Below are 27,076 nucleotides of genomic sequence, written 5' to 3'. Positions count from 1 at the left end.
CTCACCCTTTCCCTCTTGAGCCTTACTTTTTCCCTTCTTGAGCCTCACCCTTTCCCTTCTTGTGCCATACCCTTTCCCTTCTTGAGCCTCACCCTTTCCCTTCTTGAGCCTCACCCTTTCCCTTCTTGTGCCATACCCTTTCCCTTCTTGAGCCTCACCCTTTCCTTTCTTGAGCCTCACCCTTTCCTTTCTTGAGCCTCACCCTTTCCCTTCCTTGAGCCTCGCCCTTTCCCTTCCTTGAGCCTCACCCTTTCCCTTCCTTGAGCCTCGCCCTTTCCTTCCTTGAGCCTCGCCCTTTCCTTCCTTGAGCCTCACCCTTTCCTTCCTTGAGCCTCACCCTTTCCTTCCTTGAGCCTCGTCCAGAATTATTGTCAAAAACCCTTAAAGCAATGTGTGAACAATTTTGGTGACTGAATCTTGCCTCCTCACTGCCCTGGAATTGTGTATTATTTTTATAATTTAATGTCTTCTTTGATGATTCCTTTTTGTTTTGACTTTGGTCTATTAATTTCACATCTGTAAACCTGCTACACTCCTCAACCACGATGACTCTAGCAGTGACCCCCTCTTAATGTTGATCCCCCCCCCCCCACCACCAGTGAATAGAGCTGACAATCTGCGTGTTCACTCCCAATGATTTTTATCAGTTTTGACCCTTTGAGGGAGCCGGCTAGTATCGGGTCATCTGATAGTCCATCCTAATAGTTGCTGTATACAATAGACGTGCATATTATATAAGATATGGTATATGCCGTCCCCTGCATCCAGAACAATGCGGATTAAGGACGTGTGACGAGGCCGTTTAGTCGGCGTTCCTTAAAGGCAGATACACATTACACAGCCGTAACGTTTGTGTGGTTTAGGATTACATGATCTACAGCGCACATGGCTGCTGCCCGCTCCAGTCTCTGCTAAGTCATCATTAGCCGTATGGGTTTTATACTTTTATTTCTCCTTTTCCATTGTAAATTTTTTTTTCCTTTTGCAAACTTTAAATATTTTGAAAAACGAGAAAAGCTAAAAAAAATATCCATTTTTTTTTCTAATTCTGTCGAATGAACGCTCACCGATTTTTTTCCCTTTTTTTTTTTTATTCGTTACAGAAACACAAAGAGAAGGAAAAGCACAGACAGAGATCCAGAAAGCAAATGGAGCCTTTGGCATCATTAGTTCCCTCTCTGACTGTGACTACTGAAAAGGTGAGGCCAGGCGCTCGACAGGACGCTAATGAGCCCAAGTTACTTTGTAGCTGTGACATTTAGGCTTGGACAGGCTGTATACATGACATGTGCTGGGGCTACTCTACCTTTCATTTTTTTTTTGAGTGTTTAGTGTTTTTATGCCATGTATTATATGTGCAATGCTTTTTGTTTTAAATCGGAAATTTGCATTATTATTTATTATGAGTGCGGATCTTGCTGTTCCATTAAGTGTGTGTTCACATGTACAGAATTTGCCACAGGCACAACCATTGCACAATTTTGAGTCTACCGCGCAGTTTATTATGTCACATATAGAGACAACCTGTGGTTTGGGATGGAAGATGTGACAGTAGATCAGATTGTTGGGCTTCATTCACAAGGCAGTATTGCAGTGTGGATATAAAAATAATGTTGTAAATGTAGGGGCAAATTACTGATGTGTTTTGGCTTTATCCTGCTGAGTAACTATTGTAGACATGTAAAATAACAAAAAAAAACAACCCAAGGACACAACTATTTGTAAGATTTGGTAAAGCGTGTCTGTCTAATAGCATGCCAGCACAGCCAATCAGTGGCCTTAGCAGTCTCATGTGATCATGCCCTACCAGTGACGTCATCACATTCCTTACTAGTGACGTCATCACGTGCCCTACTAGTGACATCACGTGCCCTACCAGTGACGTCATCACATTCCTTACTAGTGACATCATCATGTGCCTTACTAGTGACGTCATCACGTGCCCTACTAGTGACGTCATCACGTGCCCTACCAGTGACGTCATCACATTCCTTACTAGTGACGTCATCGCGTGCCCTACTAGTGACGTCATCATGTGCCCTACTAGTGACGTCATCACGTGCCCTACTAGTGACGTCATCATGTGCCTTACTAGTGACATCATCACGTGCCCCGCTAGTCGTCACATGCCCTACTAGTGACGTCATCATGTGCCTTACTAGTGACGTCATCACATGCCCTACTAGTGACGTCATCACGTGCCCTACTAGCGACGTCATCATGTGCCTTACTAGTGACATCATCACGTGCCCTACTAGTGATGTCATCACGTGCCCTACTTGTGACGTCATCATGTGCCTTACTAGTGACATCATCACGTGCCCCGCTAGTCGTCACATGCCCTACTAGTGACGTCATCACATTCCCTACTAGCGACGTCATCACATTCCCTACTAGCGACGTCAACACATGCCCTCTCATCACATGCCCTACTAGTGACGTCATCACATGCCCTACTAGTGACGTCATCACATGCCCTACTAGCGACGTCATCACATGCCCTACTAGTGACGTCATCACATGCCCTACTAGTGACGTCATCACATGCCCTACTAGTGACGTCATCACATGCCCTACTAGTGACGTCATCACATGCCCTACTAGCGACGTCATCACATGCCCTACTAGCGACGTCATCACATGCCCTACTAGTGACGTCATCACATTCCCTACTAGTGACGTCATCACATTCCCTACTAGTGACGTCATCACATTCCCTACTAGTGACGTCATCACATGCCCTGCTAGTGACGTCATCACATGCCCTGCTAGCGACGTCATCACATGCCCTACTAGCGACGTCATCACATTCCCTACTAGCGACGTCAACACATTCCCTACTAGCGACGTCAACACATGCCCTACTAGTGACGTCAACACATGCCCTACTAGTGACGTCAACACATGCCCTACTAGTGACGTCAACACATTCCCTACTAGCGACGTCATCACATGCCCTACTAGCGACGTCATCACATGCCCTACTAGCGACGTCATCACATTCCCTACTAGCGACGTCATCACATGCCCTACTAGTGACGTCATCACATGCCCTACTAGCGACGTCATCACATGCCCTACTAGCGACGTCATCACATGCCCTACTAGCGACGTCATCACATGCCCTACTAGTGACGTCATCACATGCCCTCTCATCACATGCCCTACTTCTGACATCATATCATGGGCCCTATTAGTGACATATCACGTGCCCTACCAGTGATGTTGTCACGTGCCCACCACGGTTGATTTGCTTGAGTTATGTTACAGCATTTTCAACCCTCAATTCCCCCCCCCCCCCCCCAGGTAGTTGGACGATCCCTTTAAAACTAAAAATACACATAAGATACCTGCTGGCCGAGCGCTCATCCAGCTGGTGGTTATGTCTCCCAACCCTCTTGATTCACACGCATGCTCGGCTCAGCCAAATGTGCAGACGTTCTGATTCGAAAGAGATAGAAATTCAGTGCTTTTTCTACCCAAAAACAAGATATTCATGTTTTAAATCCCTAGTTCTATCACTGAGGGATGTAAATCATATTAGATGGTTGTCCCTCCCTGTTGGGGCAGCACATATCTCATGTATATTGTCTCCTTATATCTGTAACATTGGAGCAGCAGAGCTGTAGTAAGATCTCGGGGGGATGTGAGCCCCTTGTTTGTCCTGGATATTCCCACATATACATTGCCCCCAGCCAGTGCCTGATCCCTCACATATCCTGTAGTGACTCTGTGCACGCCGTCCTTTGTACAATGAGCGTTCCCCGCATACATTGGCAGCTGCTGTCACACAGGCGGTGGCGTGCTCGTGCCCACGCCGCTCTGACCCCGCTATTCATATTAATGGCAGGTTCAAAGGGGAGGACAGTGAAAGCGTGCTGCGCGCCTCACTCCCCATCTGCAGCGTACGGGAGACGGAGACTCTATCCTTTAAGCAGCACTGCTTGGTTTTTTTGGGGGAAAACAATAGGGGATATTCATAGTTACTGCAGATACAATGACTGCTTATTATAACACTATCACCACAGCAGGAGGGCTAGGTGTAACAGCTTCATGAAGCTATCCTGCTATCTACATATATGACAGTATAGTCCAGAGAGAGGTCATCCATAGAACTAGCTACATTAGAGATCTCGGGTCCCAGGCCTCCCGCTACGGATAGTCAAGGCCCCGCTAGCAAAAATCACCGCTACAGGTTTTATTTGTACACCACTCATAAATTGGATTTCTTTCTATACCGTCCACTGGGATGAAATTGTGAATCAACTGTCGCTAAATTTAGGATAATTTTGTCCCCAAGCTTCCCCAGCCTGGGGGTATAATCATTAAAAGAAATCTACCATCAACCAGGGACACTAACGCATAGATCCAGGCACCATGAATGTCAAAATCTTCATATATTTGTTGTCCATGGCCTCCTGCCTTCTAAGATCAACTTTTAAAATTATGTTAATGAGCCAGAAGGGCTCTTGGGTGTGTTACCAGAGCCCCTCTGTACTTTCACCTCCCATTGTGTAAGATGACGTCAGGCAGAAGGAGGGGGGAGTGCTGGGAGAGCAGAGGGGCGGGACAGTGTAATAGCCTTTGAAGCTGTCGAATAGAGTGGCTCCAGGATTGTCCACCAGAGCCCTTCTGGCTCATTTGCATGATTTGATTTTAGAAGGAAGGAGACCATAGATAACAAGTATATAGAAGATCTATGAGTAAGTGTCCCTGGTTTATCATGATGGTTTTTGATGGGAGATTTCCTTTAATCTGTAAACAAATGTGTTAAGCATAAAACACTAGGGGAAATTACAGTAATTTAACAACTTTTAAAAATAAATAATAAAATGTCTAAAATTTACACTAGACTCCACTAGTTGCAGGTTCTTCTTTTCTTTTCCGCACCCCATTTAAAGGGAATCTATCATCAGCATCCATCATGATAAACCAGGGACAATTACTCATAGATCCAGGCACCGGGACTGCGGTATCTTCTTATATCTGTTATCCATGGCCTCTGTCCTTCCTTTGAAAATCAACTTTTAAAATCATGCTTATGAGTCTGAGGGACTCTGAGGGTGTTACCAGAGACCCTACATGCTGCAGCTTCACAGGCTGTTACAATGAGCAGATCATGTCACACCCAACGCCCTACTCTCTTCCCCCTCCCTCTGCCTGTGTAATCTATCAGCAGCATGAAGTGGGGAGAGGGGGGCGCACACAACAAATGTTGTTGAAAAATGCGTAGAAATCTTGTACATTCGCCGCTTACTTCAGCTGTTGCAGTGCAGAGCGGGAATCTGCGCTAAAAATATGCAATATACATGTTTAAAGGGGGATTCCAGGCAAATTCTATGGAAGGGTTTTTTCCAAGGTTAATGGTTAGATCCTATCCATGGAAGAGGGGATAACCATCTCCTTGGTGGAAGTTTTCACACTGACCGCAAGAAAGTGGGGTGATAGGTTCAGCATGTATCCTGCTGCTAAGGGGTCATAGAAATTGTAGAGCATAGTGACTGACTATATGCGACACTATCAAAGGAGTTTTAGAGAGACACAAGCGCTGTGCTCAGCAATTTCTGACACTCCCTTAGTAGTGAACAGAGCAGATAGGTCTTCAAGGGATTGTTATTCTCTAAGTGAGACCTGCAGCCTGAGACCCCTCCATCCACTCCTGAGCCTACATCACCCATTACTACATCATTATTAGTAGTTGCCTGGAAAACCCCTACAAATCATAGGGGACATATACAAGTATAATATTACATTACAGAGTAAATACAGTCATATGGAACAATAGGAGTGAGGGCCCTGCTCACAAGAGCTTACAGTCTATGAGGATGAGGGGGGTGACACAAGAGCTTACAGTCTATGAGGATGAGGGGGTGACACAAGAGCTTACAGTCTATAAGGATGAGGGGGTGACACAAGAGCTTACAGTCTATTAGGATGAGGGGGTGACACAAGAGGTTACAGTCTATAAGGATGAGGGGGTGACACAAGAGCTTACAGTCTATGAGGATGAGGGGAGTGGTTCAAGAGCTTACAGTCTATGAGGATGAGGGGGTGACACAAGAGCTTACAGTCTATGAGGAGGTGGTGACACAAGAGCTTACAGTCTATGAGGGGGTGACACAAGAGCTTACAGTCTATGAGGATGAGGGGGTGACACAAGAGCTTACAGTCTATGAGGATGAGGGGGTGACACAAGAGCTTACAGTCTATGAGGATGAGGGGTGACACAAGAGCTTACAGTCTATGAGGATGAGGGGGAACACAAGAGCTTACAGTCTATGAGGATGAGGGGGTGACACAAGAGCTTACAGTGTATCAGGATAAGCGGGTGACACAAGAGCTTACAGTCTATAAGGATGAGGGGGTGACACAAGAGCTTACAGTCTATGAGGATGAGGGGGTGACACAAGAGCTTACAGTCTATGAGGATGAGGGGGTGACACAAGAGCTTACAGTCTATGAGGATGAGGGGGAACACAAGAGCTTACAGTCTATGAGGATGAGGGGGTGACACAAGAGCTTACAGTGTATCAGGATAAGCGGGTGACACAAGAGCTTACAGTCTATGAGGATGAGGGGGTGACACAAGAGCTTACAGGCTATGAGGATGAGGGGGGTGACACAAGAGCTTACAGTCTATGAGGATGAGGGGGTGTGACACAAGAGCTTACAGTGTATCAGGATAAGCGGGTGACACAAGAGCTTACAGTCTATGAGGATGAGGGGGTGACACAAGAGCTTACAGTCTATGAGGATGAGGAGGTGACACAAGAGCTTACAGTCTATGAGGATGAGGAGGTGACACAAGAGCTTACAGTCTATGAGGATGAGGAGGTGACACAAGAGCTTACAGTCTATGAGGATTAGGGGGTGACACAAGAGGTATAATGTATGTCACTGGAGAGAATTTTTACTCAGTAAAACATATCCTCTCATGGTTTTCGGGTTTTTAAATCCCTGGGACCCTTTTCACGTGAATTCCTTCCTAACCAAATGACTTCTTCCTTTCCCCCCATAAATTTTCTGGAATCGTGGTATAATCTCGGCTTAGAAGTGCATTGGGTGGTCAGTTATGTTAAGTGGTTTCTATAGAAAAGGAAAAAGTCCTTGGTGTTCAGTGTATCGCGCACACCTGTGTCTGACGGAATAGGATCCCGGGAACATCTGCTGGCACAAAGGGGTGTACGAACATAAGGAACTGAAAACTAAAACCAGCGGCTTGGGAGTCGGGCCGGGCCAGGAATGTCGGATGAATGGGGATAAACAAAATAATCTCAGTGGTCAGAAGTCTCCATTGTTTGGTGGCAAAGGTCATCGGGGCGGAGGGTGCTGAAATATTTGGAGAGAAGAATTGTATGGAATGTGTATCCGTGTGCATGCAGCGCGATGGCGGGATCGTGGTAACCCACGTCATGGAGGTAAGGATGACAGCGACTAGGACCTGCAGTGCCATAGATTCCCGGGACTGTGGGGTATCGCCTGCAGCTTGTCATTTCATGCTGCGGGTTTTCCTTGTGACTTTTAACTTTTCCAATGCAAGCGAGACACAGCGATTCCTGCAGCTTTAACACGGCATAAGGAAAACATCAGGGAAGGTTTCCATTGGGATTTCCCTTCACCTTTAGGGTCGACCGAGTAAATACATTTAAAGGACATCTACTATCAAAATCCATTTTGATAAACCAATTACTTATAGATTCAGGCACCGAAACTGTGGTAATCTGATTATATTTGTCCATGGCCTCCTTCCCTTCCTTCTGAAATCAACTTTTAAATGATGTTAATGAGCCGGTGAGGGGTTACCAGATCCCCTCTGTGCTGTACAGTCACAGGCAGATAGACTGTCTCACCCTCGCCCCTGATCCCCGTTGCACTTGCACGTTCATGGGTTCATTGAAAATGATCCGCGTCAGTCTCAAAGAAAAACTAAAGTTTAAGTCCACCCTCTGACTTCACTAACATGGGAAGGCCGAGGAAGCAGTATAGCACAGACCTAGTCGATTAAAGGAAACCTACCACTTCTGAAGGTAGGTATGAGATGCAAACACCGGGCACCAGCTCAGGGTGAGCTGGTGCCGGTGCTTAGTCTCGTTAGTGTTAAAACCGCGGTATCGGTTTCAGAAGTGGTAGGTTTCCTTTAAAGGAAATCTACCTTTAGTTTTTATGCATTATGGAGCAAACATACCTTGAGACTGCTGTAGTTGCACTGATGCAGAAACATATCTTGTTTAATGCCGGATCTGAATGGTTTTACAGAAAAAACTATTCTAATACTATGATAATGAGGTTCTGTTGCTCCCGTGGCTGCTCCGGTGCTTCCCCTCTTACCCTAATTATGCACTGCTCCAGAGAAATACTTACTGTATCTGACATTTCTCGTGGCTTGTACAAACCCTGAAATAATCACAATTCTGTGCAAACCTCAATGATTTGTGATTGTTCTCCCCTTTACTTCACGCCAAGTGGATGAAGACGGGTGCGGCGGGAGGCTGAATGGGCCAACGTGGGGGCATTACCACCCCGCTCCATCCCGCTCATTTACAGCCTCTTGCTATATCCAGCGGAGGGGCGGGGCTTTCATAATGCGTCCGCGCACAAAGCGCCAGCATATGATAGATGTCCCCATTATCCTCAATCCTATCGACAACTGCCGTGTAATATATGTCACCTATACACCACGTAACATGTATCAGAATGTTCCTCTGCTGTGATTATCACTGGATGTGCCCTTCATATAGCAGATGGATTAGATCTGTCATCCATCGGAGAGCCATCCCACGGAGCTGTGATCTCATAGAAATGTGCGAATGAGGATTCTGTGTATTCTCCATACATTGCACATCCATCCTCTGCAGTAATGATCCCTGTGATCCTGATGTAACAGAGACGTTGGGACAGTATAGAGATGATATACGTGTTTGGTGCAGATAATGATGTGTGGGATGTGAATGTGTGTACGTTATGGAGTGATATAGATGTACATATTTATGGATGTAGATAGGAAGGATTGATATTGGGCTCTGTTCACATTAGAATCATGTTGTCTTTTTTTCTTTTTTTTTTATAGCAGTCATTTCACCTTTTGGATCTGAGTTTCCTGAAAGGGGGTTCTTGTAGGTTTGATACTTCACTGCTTGGATCAATGCAAGGATAGGAGGCTTATCCATCCGTGGACAGATATTTAAAGCATAAAAAAGTTTGCCCTACTCTGCACTAAGCAAAATAAGCAATTCTCTAATTTACTCTAATTCGCTGTCTGCAAGTGTTTAGCTAATAGCAGGGATATTACCTTGTCCCCCCAGGCTACTCTCCTTTTGTCATGCTTTCTGGTCACCATGGGAATCCGTATAGGACAGCTAGAGAAGAGAGGAGGCTTGTTGGGAGGGGCTGTTGGAGATGAGTGCAATAAAATAGGACCTGTAGTGATGTCAGGTCGTCCAATTACAAACATGCTGCCCTGATTCATGTGAATGCCCTCAGTGCTCTGGCCTCAGTGCCCTTAGCTGATGTCACAGCCGCTAAGTGCTGCCCATTCCAGGAAAAGCTTAATATGATAAGAAGGGATTATAGATATGAGGCTCTTTCTGTTATCTCATGAGCAGTGGAACCCGCTATCCTACACTAGGATACGCATTATTAGCATACGGATTTATATTGTTATAATATCGATATCTATGGATTCATCTTATGACTTCTGTTCACTTTTTACATCACCTGGTGAAAGATTGTGACAATGTTTGCAGTTTTGGATAACTCCAGTGTACTTCAGCTGGTTTACCATGGCCACTCTTCAGAATCGGAACGCAAAATGTAACAAATGCAAAGAAGTTGCAAACTTGTTGTGAAAATTGAGCGCAGAATATTGCAAACATTTTTGTCTTTTGCTACTTTCCGTAGCCACAAATCTGTAGTAGAGGTAGAAGTCGTGACTCCTGCAGACAATGTGAACGTTATAGGAGTAGCTTTTTATTTTGAGGTCATCCTGTCCTAGAATCAATCACACCCAACAAATGCATTAACCCTTTTGTCTCCAACTTTCAGGCGTACACCTGCAGCAACAACAATAACAGCACCTCGGTCACGAGTTCAGTAAAGCGTTTGGAGGAAACTGCAGCGCGGTTCACAAATGCAAATTTCCAGGAGGTTTCTGCACATCCATCGAGTGTGAAAGATGCCCTGGAAGCCCGAATGGCAGAGAGCAAAGCCAAGAAGACAACGGGTTATAACTCCAATCCGCGTGGCCGGAAGTCCAGCTCTGGGAGGAGCACGACGGCTTCAGCCACGGCTACCAGTCCCTTCCAGCAAGGTAATGGCATGAGTTGTCTTGTGTTATGGTCTATGTGCTTTATGTACAGGGATAGCTAAGTGTCCACACTTCATTTGCATATGTACCATAAAAGGTTCCTGCTCACAGCACTCCTGTCGTATATTTCTCTAAACCCCTATGCACCCACAATATGCTAAAGTTGTTTCCTTATAGGGTGCACTAAGCAATGTGCAAGGTTTTATTGTCAGTGTAGGAAAGCCTTATACACCCACCGTATGCTAAAGTGGTTTCCTTATAGGGTGCACTAAGCAATGTGCAAGGTTTTATTGTCAGTGTAGGAAACCCATGTGCGCTCACTATATGCTGAAATGGTTTCCCTATAGGATACACTAAGCAATGTGCAAGGCTTTATTGTCAGTGTAGGAAAGCCTTATACACCCACCGTATGCTAAAGTGGTTTCCTTATTCGGTACACTAGGCAATGTGCAATGCTTTATTGTCAGTGTAGGACCCCTTATACACCCACCATATGCTAAAATAGTTTCCTTATCGGGTACACTAGGCAATGTGCAAGGCTTTATTGTCAGTGTAGGACCCCTTATACACCCACCATATGCTAAAATAGTGTCCTTATAAGGTACAGTAGGTAAATGTGCAAGGTTTAATTGTCAGTGTAGGAAAGCCTTATCCAATTATTGGAGTGAATAGCAGATATATATCACTGTGCGGCTATTTGGGGACATGTTGGAGATATGTACTTATAAATTGCAAGCTCTTGTTGGCAATGTAAGATAAATAATATACACTGCTTGTCCAATCTATATTTTCCTTGTATTCTGGGGATTGTAGCCATAACATCTGTACTTTGTCTCAGTCAGTAATTCTCAGAGGTCGGGGGTCATACATCGGGATTTAAACAAAGTTTTCACAGTTCATTGTTTATTTTTTTGTATGGGGAAGTGAGTAACAATTGTCCCTCTGCCCCTTTCCGTTGTTTGGAAATGTAATACAAAAAAGAAATGTTTTTTATTCTGTGACCCATTTTTAAGTTTTTTTTGTTAGACTGCCAAGAACTACAGAAATCAGCTGTAATGTATGGTAACTTTCCCTGCAGCACCTCCGCAGGGGAAATAAAGTATTACACTGTTCCCATTGAAGTACATGGAGGTTGAGTCTTCCAGAGCAAGAGTCGCTCTTTACTACTACAAGTTAATAGATGAATTTGCTCCTTACTATTAATAGGGTTTGTGCATTGTATTTTGAACTCTTTTGAACCTATTTTTCTCCTAAAGAAATTTTCCTTATATTACAGGTTTAGGGAAATATTTTTTTTTTGTTAATATTTAAAAAATATTAAACCAGATCTTACCCCAATAAACTGCCAGTTCCTGCAAATGGGGTATGAAATGTCTCTTCTCTTTTATGTGAAATTTCACCCTTTTACCGATTTAAAAAAAAAACCTTTAAAGTCTGATGCAAATGAGCAAATTTTTTTGATTTGGATGAGTCACTTTTAGAGGCTAAAGGGGTAGTGTCACAACGGATGCAATAATCTTGTTGAGTAGAGACAGAGCTGCAATATCAACTTTTATCGCGTGCGGGGACGCTGGTCACGACAAGGTAACGGGACGTTTCATGCGCGGAAGCGCCTTCCACCTAGATACCAAAATATCCATCTCTTGGCCTACATAGCGCCAAACTTTTGGTATGCTATGAAAAATAAGAAATTCATCTTCCCATCCATAAGATGAGATTTCTCATAAGCATGACTCCAGGTATAACAAAGCCCATCGGGTTGGCATCTACAGTGAGGCTCCTCTTTCAGCCTCTCATGGGGACTCATCACAGGAAAAAGTGACTCTTCTCTGCTAATTTGTAAATGACTTTGGAGGAGATATTTTATAGGTAAATGGATGATATTTCACATAAAAGAGGTCAATCTAGAAAAGACATTTCATGTCCTGCCTGAGGTGGCCAGTAGGTTAGTGGGGTAAAAGCTGCTTACAGGTTCCCTTTAAAGGCTATTTTTAAAGAATAAAGATTTTTAAAAAACGTGCCTATTTAACCCCTATTTCTCCACTGCTGATGAAAATGTGGTCCCCATCAGTCTCCGTTTACTGCACTGGTAACATAATCTACATTCACATGATCACATTAGGCAATCACTGGCCTCACCAGTCTTGTGTCTTGTGAGGCCAGTGAATACATGAGCAAGACATCATTGCTGCAGCAAGGTGAACAATAACTGGCAGGGACATTAGGAGCACTGGGGGAGGTGAGGTTAACAGGTGACTGTAGATTATTTTTAATACGATACTAGGGGGACAATATTACATTGCCGAGCAGAACTATCCAAAAATAAAAGATTTTCAGCAATTTTCTGTTTTTCTTTCCTTCCGAAAACATGACCGAATCACTTGGCACCGGACTTTGGCGCTCGATCCAACCCTTCACATGCTTCTCAGATGTTGTCATATCCAACATAATTCAGTTGCTGTTTGAGGAGGGAGAGGGACAAAAAAAAAATCTAGTTTTTCCGAAATCCTTCCATTGCTCTATAGGATTAGAAGAAGTTATAGAATCCTAATGAGCTCTTAACAGCAGCTGTAAAAACAAAGGGCTAAAAGAAAGACAGATGGTGACAGTCGGATCGGCTAATGGAAACCCATTTTACATAGCTGCTAATTAAGTGACAAAATAGGGGCCGTACATCGGGCCCCGCACCCCCCTCTAATACTTACTACCGATTTGTCAACTTTTTGGAGGAAACCAGAGATCAGAGGAGGTCAGGGAAGGGCATGCCAACTTTTTTCCTTTTTTTTTCCCTTTTTTTCCCCTTCCCTGGGTCTGTTTTACATTTCGGCTACACTTCGCCCGTATTGGTCAGGAATCCTATAAAATATTTTATTGGATTAGAGTTGAAATATTTATTCCTGATGAGCTAATGCCCGGTTACAGCTCATTCCACTACCTCTCAGCTATTTAGTTTTCTGATTTTTATAATTTTATTTTTTTTTAATGTTACAAAATAACTTTGTAAAATAACTGAATTTAACCCCTTCGTGACTGAGGGTCATTGGCACCTGGATGTCCGGGGTCATATTTTTGCAGCTCTGTTCTGCGCTTCTCTTCTTCGGATCCACTTTACATGTCGTAATAATTTTTACTTTTACTTCAGCTTGAGAGGATAGTTTTCTTTTTGACATCTTTCTTTCTTTCTTTATAGATTTAGCAAGTAACTTAAAAAAAAACAAATGTAAATAGATTTTTTTCCCCCCATTAATTTCATTAAATTGGCAATAAAAGGGAAAAAAAATGTTTCCAAAATATGTTAAAATTTTGTAAAGTGTCAATCTGTTGCCCTTTTTCAGGTTCAGGTACAGATGGAGGGTGTGCATGTACCTCTGCAAACTGTCTGCTCTGGTTCTGGTGTCATTTTAAAGAGGATAATGTCCCCTTTAATATAATATCAGAATTGATTTCCTTAGGTGTCACAGAACCAGAGATATCCACTGTTAAAGTTAGTCAAGATATGTATATATAAATCAAAATTTTTACTCCAACATTTATCTCTGATTCTGTGACACCTAGAATAACAATTGTGCTGAATTAAATAGAAAATAATCATATTTAATGACACCAGAGCTGTGTGTGGGGGGGGGGGGAGATTTATCATTGTATGATGGAAGCCCCACCCATTTGGTGCCGCCACATACATCATAAAGGCTCCCATCTATATCTTTGCCATGTCCTACCTGGCGTAGAAATATAAGCAGCAGGCGAACTTTCTCTCCACATTGCTCAAGGTGCATAAGATTTCTGTGTTTGTGAGTCCTTAAATGGGTTGTGCCCCCCAAATTAGTTAATATTTCAATTGGAAAATTTAAACTAGCTTCTGCGGTCCCATATAGAATAAATTGGACCCTAATCGGTCATCAACTTATGACCTGACCTGTACATGTGGGAAGGGAAATGACACTGTCCTCCCAGCAGACAGTGATAGTACAGTAGCTGCCCATGTGGTGCTCTCCTTATGTATCTTAGGCATAATTGTAGATATCACAGAGAGAGTTCTATCTATTAACCTTTTATCTACCGGCCAGCATCGCCTATATTTTATATTTCTCTTTTGTTTCGTCTCTCTAGGTAGTTTTGCAGGAACGCCGAGCAGTGTTAAGTCCTCTTCGGGAAGCTCCGTGCAGTCGCCGCAGGATTTTCTGAGTTTCACAGATTCCGAAATGCGGACTGATGGGTATCACCATCCTCAGATGCTCCCAACTACCAAAGATACGTCCAAAGCGGAGCCCGGCCTGCAGGATGGAGGGACTGTCAGCGCTTTCAATACCTTAATAAGCCTTCCAACAAATCCAGTTATGTCTTTCCAGACCAAAAACTTTGACAGTGTTCCCGGAGACTTTACTTCAAGCCTTAGCGTATCCGGATACAAGCGTGTACAATCCTCCATGGTGGAAGAAGACGTGGTGAAGGAGAAAAAGAGGAGAGGGAGTAAACCGAGTAAACACGGGCCTGGCCGGCCGAAAGGGAGCAGGAATCAAGACAGTATGTCCAACCTGTCTGTCTCCTCCGCTTCTCCGACATCGTCGGTGGCCTCGGCTGCAGGCAGCATAGCCAGCTCTGGCCTCCAGAGGTCTCCCACATTGCTCAGGAATGGAAGCCTCCAGAGCCTAAGCGTCGGCTCTTCTCCTGTTGGATCAGGTGCGTCCAGTCAACTACTTGTCTATTTTTATATGTGCAAAAGCCCCCAAATTTTTTGATGCAAGCGAGCCATTATAGCAGCACAATATACCCAAGAACATCCTACCCAATAATACATAGTCATGTGTCCGCTTCTTCACGACGGTAATGTCTCACTTCCACGAAGATTATGCTTCACTCACTACACGTTTTAGCCCTCTGTTTTAAGGATACATTGTACAGATTCCCGACATTTACTACGGAGGGATACTTGGTTCTGTTCCCCTCTGAAAGGAGTGGGAGCGAACATGGGCAGAAGTCAGTGACCGGCTGCTGATGTTTAGGGTGTTTAAAACCTTTTATGGACAGTTACATCACTGGGGACTATCCTGAGTGTACGCTCAGCGAAGGCTAGGGATGGATGCAATAATCTGCATCCGTCTCTCATAGACCTTTATGGCCGCTGCTGAGCTTACACTGCACTCTCCGCCTGGGATCAGGATGGAAAGCTGTAGCATGCTATGTCTTTCCATTTTGTTTTTTTTTTCTGCAGGATCTGACGCGACAAGAATGCCCTTTCCCTATACGCAAAACTTATCCCTATAACGTGGTGGGAATGTAGCCTTACTCTATGTTTCGGGAAGATCTTCTATTCCCCATCGACAATGATGTATAGCAGGTTATATTCCGTTACTCTCCCTTTATAAGCAGCGTAAAAAGATGCTATTCTCTTATTCAATCCTGCAATGGGGAACGGAACCTTGTGAACACCAATGTGAACGGGGCCTGAGTTATACTAATGTATAGTGTCCAAAGACACCAAAACTGCACTCTTTGAGGATCTGTTTGTATATGGGGGCTCTAAATAAGTTTATTGCATGTTCCAGGGGCTTTGCCCATGCAAAGTAACCAGAATATATACATAATGCATTGCTATATACTCAGGGGTCTGGCTGTAAATAAGGGCTTAACCAGCTTGTTCAGGATTCCTATCTTCTTGTCTATCTACCCTTGTGCTCTGGTATCTGTTGGGAGGTGGTTAAGGTTGGGGAATAAATTGACATAAGTGCACTTTACTTACCTCTCCCGATGCTGTATTGATGGGGGTTTCGTATCGGCGCCGTCCTTTTTCTTTATATAGTGTAAATGCATTAATTCAATGGCTAGGTGGGTGGTCTTTACATCTAAAGACTCTTTCCCTCCCTTGAACCTAGCAGAACCAGGAGCTGCCGCGATGTAAATGGGCTTTTAAGCCGCGCACCGGTTATTGAATGACATTTTATTCTTTCACGCGTCTGCATGGAGCGGCTCCTTTTCAAGGAGAAAGATGAAGGGCGCCATCACTCAGAGCCGGAGACTGTAGAGTAAAACGCTGTCGCACTCGTCGTGTGTGGAGAGCCAGGGGCTTGTACAATAGCGTCCTACACAAATAGTAGTGTAATGGCGAGTGTCCGCGGAAGAGCCGGTGTTAGGTGCCCTGACAAGGTCAAGAAGCTAAATGTGTAAATCCTGTGGAAGTGAGGATCTGGGAAACATCCTGGTATCATAGTCTTAGCAAGTCGTATAGAGAGCGAAAAGATTGAAGGTCCTATAATCCTATACATATTCTGTATGAGACTCTGAGGCTCATCTCCCTTAAAGAGGAAACCTGTCATCAGCTTACAAGGGGTGTGTTTTCTCTTCTCCAATATCTCCCTCAGGAACATTTCTCCTTTAGCTGCCTCATTTTCCCCTGCCTTAGGAATGTTTTCTCTGCAGCTAGTCGCACACAGGCTACTTGTCCCACATCACATGACCAGGGATATAACGAGCCGTGCACCTGTGTGACATCACATGACCAGGGATATAACGAGCCGTGCACCTGTGTGACATCACATGACAAGAGATATAATGAGCCGTGCACCCATGTGACATCACATGACCATGGATATAACGAGCCGTGCACCTGTGTGACATCACATGACCAGGGATATATAACGAGATGTGCACCTGTGTGACATCACATGACCAGGGATATAACGAGCCGTGCACCTGTGTGACATCACATGACCAGGGATATAACGAGCCGTGCACCTGTGTGACATCACATGACAAGAGATATAATGAGCCGTGCACCCATGTGACATCACATGACCAGGGATATAACAAGCCGCACACCTGTGTGACATCACATGACCAGGGATATATAACGAGATGTGCACCTGTGTGACATCACATGACCAGGGATATAATGAGCCGAGCACCTGTGTGACATTTCATGACCAGGGAAGTAAACAACGAAGCTTCCGAAAGAATGACAGCAAGCAGAGATCTAGAAAACCTTGAGGAATTGATACATATACTTTATTAGAATATTGTATCACTTTTCATTACACAAACAATATTAATTATTTGCTTAAAGTGGACAACCCCTTTAAGGCAGATTGTAGTAAAGTGAATTGTTGTGTATCCGTGGGATCTGTTCTATGTACGTCTCTGACATCTGGGAGGAGGTGAGGTCTATTCCAGCAGGGAGGGATAACGTGTGGAGGACGGGCACGGCTTCCATGCTGCTCGGTTAAGTGCTTTGCATTTTTTTTTTTTTTTTGGCAATAGGTTCTAAAAGCTGATTTGTTTAACAAGATTATAGAAATCAAATTCGGGCTGATATAAGGGGAAGCCGGCATGACACTATGCAAATGGCAGTAGCCCTAGTAAATTGGATGGCGTCACGTATTTTAATTACATTTCTGTCTTTTATGCAAAGCTGAGCAAACACGGCCGAGGAGTGATGGGAGGATGGCCCGCAGAGCCGCACTGATGCATATTTATCACAGCCTTCTCCTAGTTTAAGATTCCATGTCTGTACGTGATTACATGTGCGTCATTATTATAGGAGAGGGTCACAAAGCTCCAAAAACTCATCATTTTGTTAGAGAAGGAATTTTGGTGGTTGATTTTAGAGATATACATGGGTCTCAGAGCTGGGGTATCCCTCTATAACATGCATATGGTATACCCTCTATTTAGGATTTTGTTAATAGTTAAAGGGTTGACCACCTTTTAATAAATCTCTTCCATTAGGTATATATCTGCATGTTTATGTACCGGTGTCTTTGCCTCCTATGAGAGCTTCAGCCTTTCCCTTCCTGTTTAGAATCTCCTTCAATCTGTGCTAATTGCATCGCCCACTTTGCCTCTTTCTCTCACAGTCCGTCTTACAGGGAGAGGTGGGGCAGAAAGAGTCATAATCTCCTGGATAGATAGATGGAACCACCACAGATAGATACAGTACACATATATTGCTGCATCATGGATTATAATTGGATAGATAGATTGGTGCACCTCAGATATATCTGTGAACTATAGATGGATTGGCCCACCATAGATGGATAAATAGATGGATGGATAGATAGGTGCACCATAGATGGATGGATAGATAGGTGCACCATAGATGGATGGATAGATAGGTGCACCATAGATGGATGGACGGATGGATAGATAGATAGATAGGTGCACCATAGATGGATGGATGGATGGATAGATAGATAGGTGCACCATAGATGGATGGATGGATGGATAGATAGATAGGTGCACCATATATGGATGGATGGATAGGTGCTTCATAGATGGATAGATGCTCCATAGATGGATGGATGGAAAGGTTCTCCATTGATAGATAGATAGATGGATGGATGGATGGATGGATGGATGGATGGATGGATGGATAGGTGCTCCATAGATAGATAGATAGATAGATAGATAGATAAATGGTTGGATAGATGGGTGGATGGATGGATAGGTGCTCTGTAGATAGATAGATGGAACCACCACAGATAGATACAGTACAGATATATTGCTGCACCAGAGATCATAGATGGATAGATTGTGCACCTCAGATAGATAGATCTGTGAACCATAGATGGATTGTTAGAAGGTTTGTCGCACCATAGATAGCTAAATAAATGGATGCTTGGATAGATAGGTGCACCATAGATAGACAGATGGAAAGATAGGTAGGTGCACCATAGATAGACAGATGGAAAGATAGGTAGGTGCACCATAGATAGACAGATGGAAAGATAGGTAGGTGCACCATAGATAGACAGATGGAAAGATAGGTAGGTGCACCATAGATTTAAAATGCCTTAGTTTAGATGGTGTAATGTTGCAGTGAGGGATGTGTATATATATATGAGCACTACATGGACCCTGTGTAATGTTCCCCTCTAACAATCCCCTGGTATTTTTGTGGTGTGCTCCTGACGTGTACATGCCATGTGATATAGGGCGAGTTGTGCGGTGCTGCTATAGATGTGTTGTATTGTGTGGATATACAGTGATGAAGCGTCTCGCTGTATGGACCTTGGTAGTGGGGGGTCACCGAGCCGCCTGTGACCTGTTGTTCACCCTCTTGGTGCAGAAGGTGTCAAAGGAGAGAGTGAGCGCACGCTCGACCTCGCTATCTTCCATCACACTGGTCTTTGTGTTCCTAGGAGAAGACGGATGGCTGCCAGCCTTCATGGAGGCCCCGTGAAAAGGCTCCTACCTTTCTCCAAATGTTGTGATTGATCTGTTTTGTGCATCCCAACAGGGTTTATTCAAGTGCTGAAAACCCTCGCCGTCACTCTCCGGCTCGTGACTGATCTACCGCTATAGATCCGACATGTCCTAATCCGGCACACGGTGGATAAATTACAGGACTGGATGTAATTCACAGATGGCATCAGTCCAAAGTCAGATTAAGATTAATAAGAGAGATTCTGGTCCTTTTTTTTCATTCTTTTTGTTACTTTTTTTGTCTTTTTTTTTTTCCTTTTTACAAATTCTATGTTGTTGGGTTTTCTCTCACAGACAGACAGTTTTTGTTACTATTTAGTGTTTTTTTTTTCCTTTTTGTCTCGTCTTTCTAAATTTTCCGGATTTTTATTTGTTTTTGGTAATCTTTTTAAATTTTAAGGTTGTTTATCCAGATTTTGAATTAAAAAATGTAAAACAATAAAAAAAATAAATAAATAAAAAAATAGTAACAACCTTCCTGATCGAGTACATTATTCAAATGTGGGAATTTGTTTTACAACCTTTCCTACCCAAGACAAAGCTTTTCTAAAATCACAGAAAATCCCACGTTTATCAAAATAGATTTGATTTGAATTTTTTCCCATACTCTGTTTACATAGGATGTCACGAAATTATTTCGTAGTCCCCCCCCCCCCCCAATACATATTAGATCCAAATTGGTAGATTTGTCAATTTCATTGGGTTCAACCATCATGTGAAGTGGGTGGGGTTTCCCATTTCTTCCCTCATTGGCAGGTTGTGGGAAGGAAATTAGAATATTATACATGCATTCTCGGCCCACAAGGATGTGCATTAGGGATTCAGGAAAGATAGCGATCCTTACATACATACACACATGCTCTCAGCTTTATATGTTGCTCTCAGTTGTGATTGGACAGTTTAAATGTGTTCAGGGACACACCCCAAACGATTAAACCAGTTGTCGATGTTTTCCTAAGGCCTCATGCAGACAGCCGTTTGCTCTCCTGGATCGGGTGACGGGAGGAAGAGGGGGGAGCGCTCGTCACCCCTCCTCCCTCCATAGACAGGCGCGTGGCTGTGCCAAAAAACTGACAAAATATGGGACACGTCCTATATTTTGGGGCACGGCCACCTGACTAGATGACTGTGGGGTGACACAGAAGTCTATGCGTCCAGCTCACTGCCCCCATAACTGCCCTGTGAATAAGGACGAAGGAGAAATAAGAGTGTGGAATCGGAAGAAAAGAGGATTCAGGATTAGAATTTAATTAGAAATACAAGTATTAACTAAAGCGGACACATCAGGAGAACTGATGTGAAGGTTTTGAGGTTATTTTTTTTATTTTGGTTTTTATATAATTTTTTTTAATTTGCGAAATATTCTATTTTGTGTTTTATGTATTATATTTTCATGCCTGGAATGGACTACTGTTCTGTGTAGAGGGGGAGCAGCATTTAGCCCCCCCCCACAATCACGGTAATACCATGACATATCTTCAATGATTTCACATGAAGACAAATTAGAAAATAATTGTTAGTCACTGAGAAGCTTTGAGGCATTGGGGGAGATTTATCAGAAGTGTCAGAGTGCAGAACTGTTCTATTGCCCATGGCAGCCAATCAGAGCTCAGCTTTCAGTTTCCCACAGCTGTTTATAAAATTTAAGCTGAGCTCTGGTTGGTTTCCACCGGAAACTAGAACAGTTTAACCTCAGACACTTCTGATAAATCTCCCCCAATGAACTCCAAGTTGTTGTCATTTACACTGGTCTACACCACAGATGCCAAGATGAGCGTCTACCAATCCCACTGGTTACAATGGTCTAGACTATCTTTGTATTACAGGGGCGTCTCGTTCTCACTGCCCTATACAAACATTGTCTAATTTCCTAGAAAGCCCAATTTTTATTGGCTTAGGGAAGGTAAATGGAGTGAACCCCATTAATACAAAGTCCATTAGGTCCAGTATGTGTTGCCTATGGTTGTACTTAAACCTAGAACCTCAATAAATAAATCCAGCATCTGCATCTAATCTTATTTTTATGCTTTTTTATTTTGTGTTCCAGGAATTTTTAGCAGCAATGATGTAGCCGTGTCCTTCCCCAGTGCGCTGTCAGGCGCCAGTACTCCGGTTTCCAGTTCTCATGTGTCACAATGCACCACTTCTCATCTACAGCCCGGAGGATCCTCATCCCCATTTTCCATCTTAACTACTGCCCCGGCCAGCACTACTACAACTCAGGTAAGAGGCTCCTCTGGTTGACCTGGGCCATAACCATCTTTATGTTATATTTACATTTGTGCTTCTTATATGTATGTAAGAATGTATATATTATTCTGGTTCCTGTATCACTCCCGTTCTTACCGTCTCCCTCACCTACATCGGGCCAGAAGTTCCTTGGGTTTCCGGGACTTGTTTCAGCCAATCTGTGACCTCTGCAGACCACTTATGCAGAGCACTGATGTCCTGAGTTCTACATACTAGTGATGGGTCATCCGCAAACGAGCCGGCACAAATAGCGATGTGAGCCGGCTCACCTCAGTGAGCCGAGGGCTCACTAAACCCCGCCCTAAATGGCTCACCGCGCCCCCTTTAACCTGATAAAATCGGTTTAAAAGGGGTGTGTTGTGGGGTGACTGACTGGCCTGCCGCTCCCTATTGTATATTTAATAAAGAGCCGTTCAGGAGCCAGAAGAGCTGGTTCTTCTTAGTGAGCAGAGCCTAATGAGCCAGCGCATTAAGAAGAGCCGGACTTCCCATCACTACTAGATACACACTGTTTTTTTCGGGTGGGGGGTTTGCCTTCCCTACCTCATAGTTTTAAACGGATCTGTCTGAGAAGTTGAAAGCTGCAGTAGGTTCTTGGTGTTTTTGAAGATTTTTTTTTTGGGGGGGGGTCCATAAGACTAGGGATCCACTGCAATAGTTGGTTACAAAAGAATAACTTGGTCATGGCTTTCATGGTCACAAGATATCAGAAGAGTTAGTCTCTTGTTGATGGGTTTATTATACCACATAAAGTGAAATTAGGAAACTTTGCAAATGGTCTCCTGTAAAAAAAAAATGTATATATTTTTTTTTTATGTAGAACATTTTTGCAGAACAGAGAAATCTCTGTGTGCAGATCAGACTACATAGGACTTAGATGTTGTCTGTTTCCAAGGAGACGCATTGAAGCTGCAGGACAGAGGAAATTTTTAGCACGGTTCTACAAAGCTCTTAAACCACTTCAAGTTTAGAAAGACAAAAAAAAAATACAATCCCTTCAAACTTTACAATCCCCCCCCAAAAAAAAGTTTCGGGGCCAGAGAAGGTCTAAGTAAAACAAACAAAAAAGTACTTGCCGTGCTCCGGCTTTCAGTTACAGCACAGCAATGCCAGATGGACCTTAAAGGGGTTGTCCGAATTTGAAAAAAAAGGGCTGCTTTCTGACAAACCGCTCCACACCAAACCGTGGGTAGTGAGCGGTATTGCAGCTAAGTTCCATTCATCACTATAGCTGAGCTGCAATACCAGCTCTGACCATGGTCAGTTATGGCGCTGTTTTGGGAAAAAAGCGGCCATGCTTTTCAACCTCTGGGCAAACCCTTTAACCAAATCGGGTCCTGTGACCCATGGTACTTAATCTGTGGACTCATTGGTCCCCAGTGGCCTATGAGATCACTGATTGGCCAAAACAGATCCCGTGGCCCACAAAACCTCCGGCCTGCAGCGCTGAAGCAGTGAGTAAATGAGACATCCAATGCTGTGTGACTCGTCCTCGTGCTGTGATGTATCCTCCCAGGAATGGGAAGTCAATTTACTCTAATGAGAAATAAACACATCACAAGCAAATAGAACCCCCCCCCCCCCCAGAAGGGCCGCACTGATGCAAGGCTCCCCTGTGGGGGTTGCATCATCTGTGGATCCTTACCTATCCCAGTCCACAGGGATTTATCCCCTTTTCCCATACCCCGGCCTTCAGTGTAACTACACGCTGAGTAATACCATCATCTCCTGCTCTCTGCAGCTGCTGCTTTGTTTCAGTGTGTTAGGAGGACGCAACACTTGGGTCCGAAAACTGATCCAATCTATAAGGGAGAAGTGCTCCCCAAATGCTGTAGAATGTAGGAGATTGTTCTACCGATTCTACGGAATCTGTCTGGGAAATTGGACGCTGCAGCAATTTCTTGGTGTTTTTGAAGATTTTTTGGGGTGGGGGGGGGGGTCAATAAGTTTTGGGATCCTACTGCAATAGTTGGTAACAAAGAAATCACTTGGTCGTGGCTTTCATGGTCACACGATTTGATTAATAGAGAATCAATTTTCCCTTTAATGTTCATTTAAAATACCCCTTACCCGCCCAATATTGCGTCAATTGTGGAAAGAATGTGCACCCTCGGCGGTATCTTGGCATGGGTGCTATTACTTCAGATGGGTCACTGCACACTGTCCGTCATGTATCAGAAGTTATTCCACAGACCTGGAACGTTAAACTAAGCTGTTGTCAATTGTATCTGCCGACCGATCATTCCCTTCTCCCCAGTGAGAACACATGCATGCTCTGCTAAATAATATCTATGGGTTAGAAGTGCAGAATATTATAATTTATGTGCCATAGGGGCTTTCTGGGATACAAATGTTATTGGGTGATACTTACAATAGGCCTTTGGTATCCGATTGGTAGGGATAGTTCTGAGAATAAGACAGGAACATGCGCCCGTTTTCCGTGTGATATCTGAACCGAGCAAATGCGCCCCAAATTCTAGTGAATGGAGCTCATCTATAGTCACCCGGCCAATATTTTTAGCCTGGAAATACCCTTTTCAGACATTTGGAGATTCACATGGATTTATTCCTGGGAAAAATCCGACCGGCCATTGATTTAATTGGGAAATGAAGACACAGTAGGTTCCCAACTTGCGGAATTTGCAGCAGATTTTCCGCCTCTGTCAGATTTTAACCTGAAGCCGATTTTTAGACTACAATAAAGCGGTAGAAGTTTTATTCTTTCACCGAGACATGAATCATCCATGGAGGACGTCTCCTCGGTAAGAAGCAATTTGCCGGGCGCAGTCATTTCCAGCCGGCGATTACGTGGAGCCATCTTCTTCTTTTTGCAGCAGTCGTCTGCTTCTTCTCAGTTTAATCTTATCTGCTGATCGTTGTTCTCCGCTCTGTCTATTTAAACTAATTACAGCCGCAATCATTTGTCAAACAAAACATGAAGCTGTTTACATACAGCGCTATCGCAGAGACCGGGGGAAGGGGGCGCGAGCCGGGCCGCCAGCGGGGAGCCGGAACATCACAGAGGGCAAATATCCCAGGGTACAGTGGCCACTCTTATCCTGGGTTATTGCTAAGTGGTAATATTTTCGGTGAGTTCATGAACTTGAAACAAGACACATCTTGAACCCCTGTTGGCGATATTTCTCCAGCACGCGCCATGTGGTCTCGCCGGCGCTCCTTCAGTTTGGCTTTAGCCTGTAAGTTTTGCGCTGATGAAGACTACAAAGATGGATTTTGCTCAAAACAAGTTGTAATTAATTTAATGATTAGAGATTTGTTCAAATGGAGATTCGTCATACGCCGGCGCAGGCGTATAATTAAGCTCCGCCCCCCCAAACAACGCTGGATACATCCATAGAACCTGGGGGCGGCCAAGCTTCTGTCGGCGACCTTACAGCCGTAAACAGTCGCTGGCAATAGCGAGTGCGCAGGTGCCCTCCCCTCGCGTTTGCCCGCTCTGCCGCCAGCCACGCCACCTCTACGCCAACATGGTACAGAGCTGGCGTAAAGGGGAAAATAATCGCACTGCCTGGCGATTCCCTAGTAATTGAGATTATTTAGGGGCTTAATCAATATACCCCAATGTGAATATTGAAGATCAATATTCGGCTGTGCGGAGCCGGTAGGTACAATTAAGGGGATGGGGCATTCAAAATTATCCAAAAATTAGGTATAGTGTATCCGTGTATATATGAATAGGGTTACAGATGGCAGCAAGACTAAAGATACCGGAATGTCATCTACATAGAGATGAACCTTACATGTTGAAACAAAGTTTTATTGGTTTTCAACAACACCCTGGTTACTATAAAGTAGGTAAATTAACTTTGGTAATTTTGTAAGTGCAGGGGCTCAGCGGTTAACCACCTTGTGGCACTGGGGGCCTTCCGCATGGGGTCTGTATGTTCTGACCTATGGATAAGGAATATAGATTGTACACCGTAATGGGACAGTGATTGATGATCATGTGAGTGGAATACAATGGCGCCATAAAAGTAAGATAAAGATATATTAAGAACATAAAATATAACGATTGCAGATCAGCGCCCCCTAGTGGCCTATTTGTCATGCAAAACGCTTATTTATTTTAATAGTAATTCTATATTCCATTGTTTGCGGTACATTTTTTGATATGATATATTGCTGGTGTACTGTCTGTGGTGGGGGTGTCCCCGTTGATAAAACACCGCTCTAGCGCCTCCCGCTGGTCTGATTTATTAGCAATATTATTTAATGTATCGCCTACTTATTTCTCTTTTCTCCTGGGTGATTGATTGGTTTTGCCTTTCCTCCGAGGTGATCACATGAGATTGCGGAGCTTTAGGATTTAAAGGGAAAACTCACCCCCCTTTTTTTTTTTCCCGAATTGGGTTTTTTTTAAGTCGGAAGAGGTCAGAGGGCGGGGTAAAAGGAATTTACAGCTAGGGGGGAAATTCTTAGGTAACATGTGACCCAACAGGAAGAACAAAGGAGTCCCAGTACTAGAGTAATCCTGTATCCGCTCTAATTAAAATCCTTCCAATCTTATTTTAGTCCCTCGTCCCAGCGAGATTGGCTTCACATTGAAATGATCATTGAGCAGAGGGAAGGCCGCTGCGTGGCCGTGCACCGCGCCGCCGCACGCTGAGACAGCTGCATCCTGGATATTGCTCCGAGCGCTAAATGCTTTCTGCCTCGGAGCTGAAGCTTATTTAGTGTGGCTTATCTGGTGCTCCTGTAGCAACCATCAGTCTCCAGGCAACACGGCCGCATTGACCTCTTCATTGAACTGAGTGTAGCAGGACCTTAATTTAGCTGCCTAAAACAATAGTGCTGGAGCCTTATGTGAAGACCATGTTGTCTGATGGAAGGAGCTCCGGCTTGTTTATTCTTCTCCTCTTTAGCTTCTTTGTCACTTAACTTTTTAGAAATGTTTCTTAATTTACTGTCGATTCCTTCATAAATTTAACACAAATTCTATAAAAAAAAAAAAAATTAGAAAAAAAAATAAAATTGTACACAGTTAAGTGTAATTATTATATAATATATAGATATATATATTCGGGATCTTTCAAATTTTTTTTTTTTTAATAATACATTTTTATACTAGAAGGTAAAATTAGACAATGGAAAAAATTATGTATAATCAGCATTTATTAGGGGGCGAACACAAGGGGAAGAAATACAGGTAGGTGACGGCAGCATAAGACTGATCACGCAGGGTCATGTAAGAAAATGGAAAAAAAATTAGACCTGTGTCAGTGCAACTAGCTGTTATTATATTATATTTACATTAATAAATAATATCTATTTTTATATGTGATTTATTTTTTTTTTGAATACTGA

At 43.7% G+C, this 27,076-nt stretch overlaps 1 protein-coding gene across 4 annotated transcripts in view; it reads left to right on the top strand.

Annotated features, from left to right (window-relative positions):
- MLLT10 (MLLT10 histone lysine methyltransferase DOT1L cofactor) overlaps positions 1-27,076 on the top strand; it is a 122,101-nt gene that overhangs the window by 64,239 nt on the left and 30,786 nt on the right. For 3 of the 4 annotated variants that reach the window (XM_072154189.1, XM_072154188.1, XM_072154190.1), the window contains 4 exons: positions 1,104-1,199; positions 10,042-10,306; positions 14,414-14,983; positions 21,549-21,724. In XM_072154189.1, coding sequence (XP_072010290.1) covers positions 1,104-1,199; positions 10,042-10,306; positions 14,414-14,983; positions 21,549-21,724 — 1,107 coding nt within the window. The remainder of the gene's footprint in view (positions 1-1,103; positions 1,200-10,041; positions 10,307-14,413; positions 14,984-21,548; positions 21,725-27,076) is intronic. The other variant, XM_072154191.1, reaches the window with a different exon arrangement.

Source organism: Engystomops pustulosus, chromosome 5, assembly GCF_040894005.1.
Source record: "Engystomops pustulosus chromosome 5, aEngPut4.maternal, whole genome shotgun sequence".
NCBI lineage: Eukaryota > Metazoa > Chordata > Amphibia > Anura > Leptodactylidae > Engystomops > Engystomops pustulosus.
Note: the sequence above shows the minus strand (reverse complement) of the source record. Positions and strands in the feature narration are given on the sequence as shown.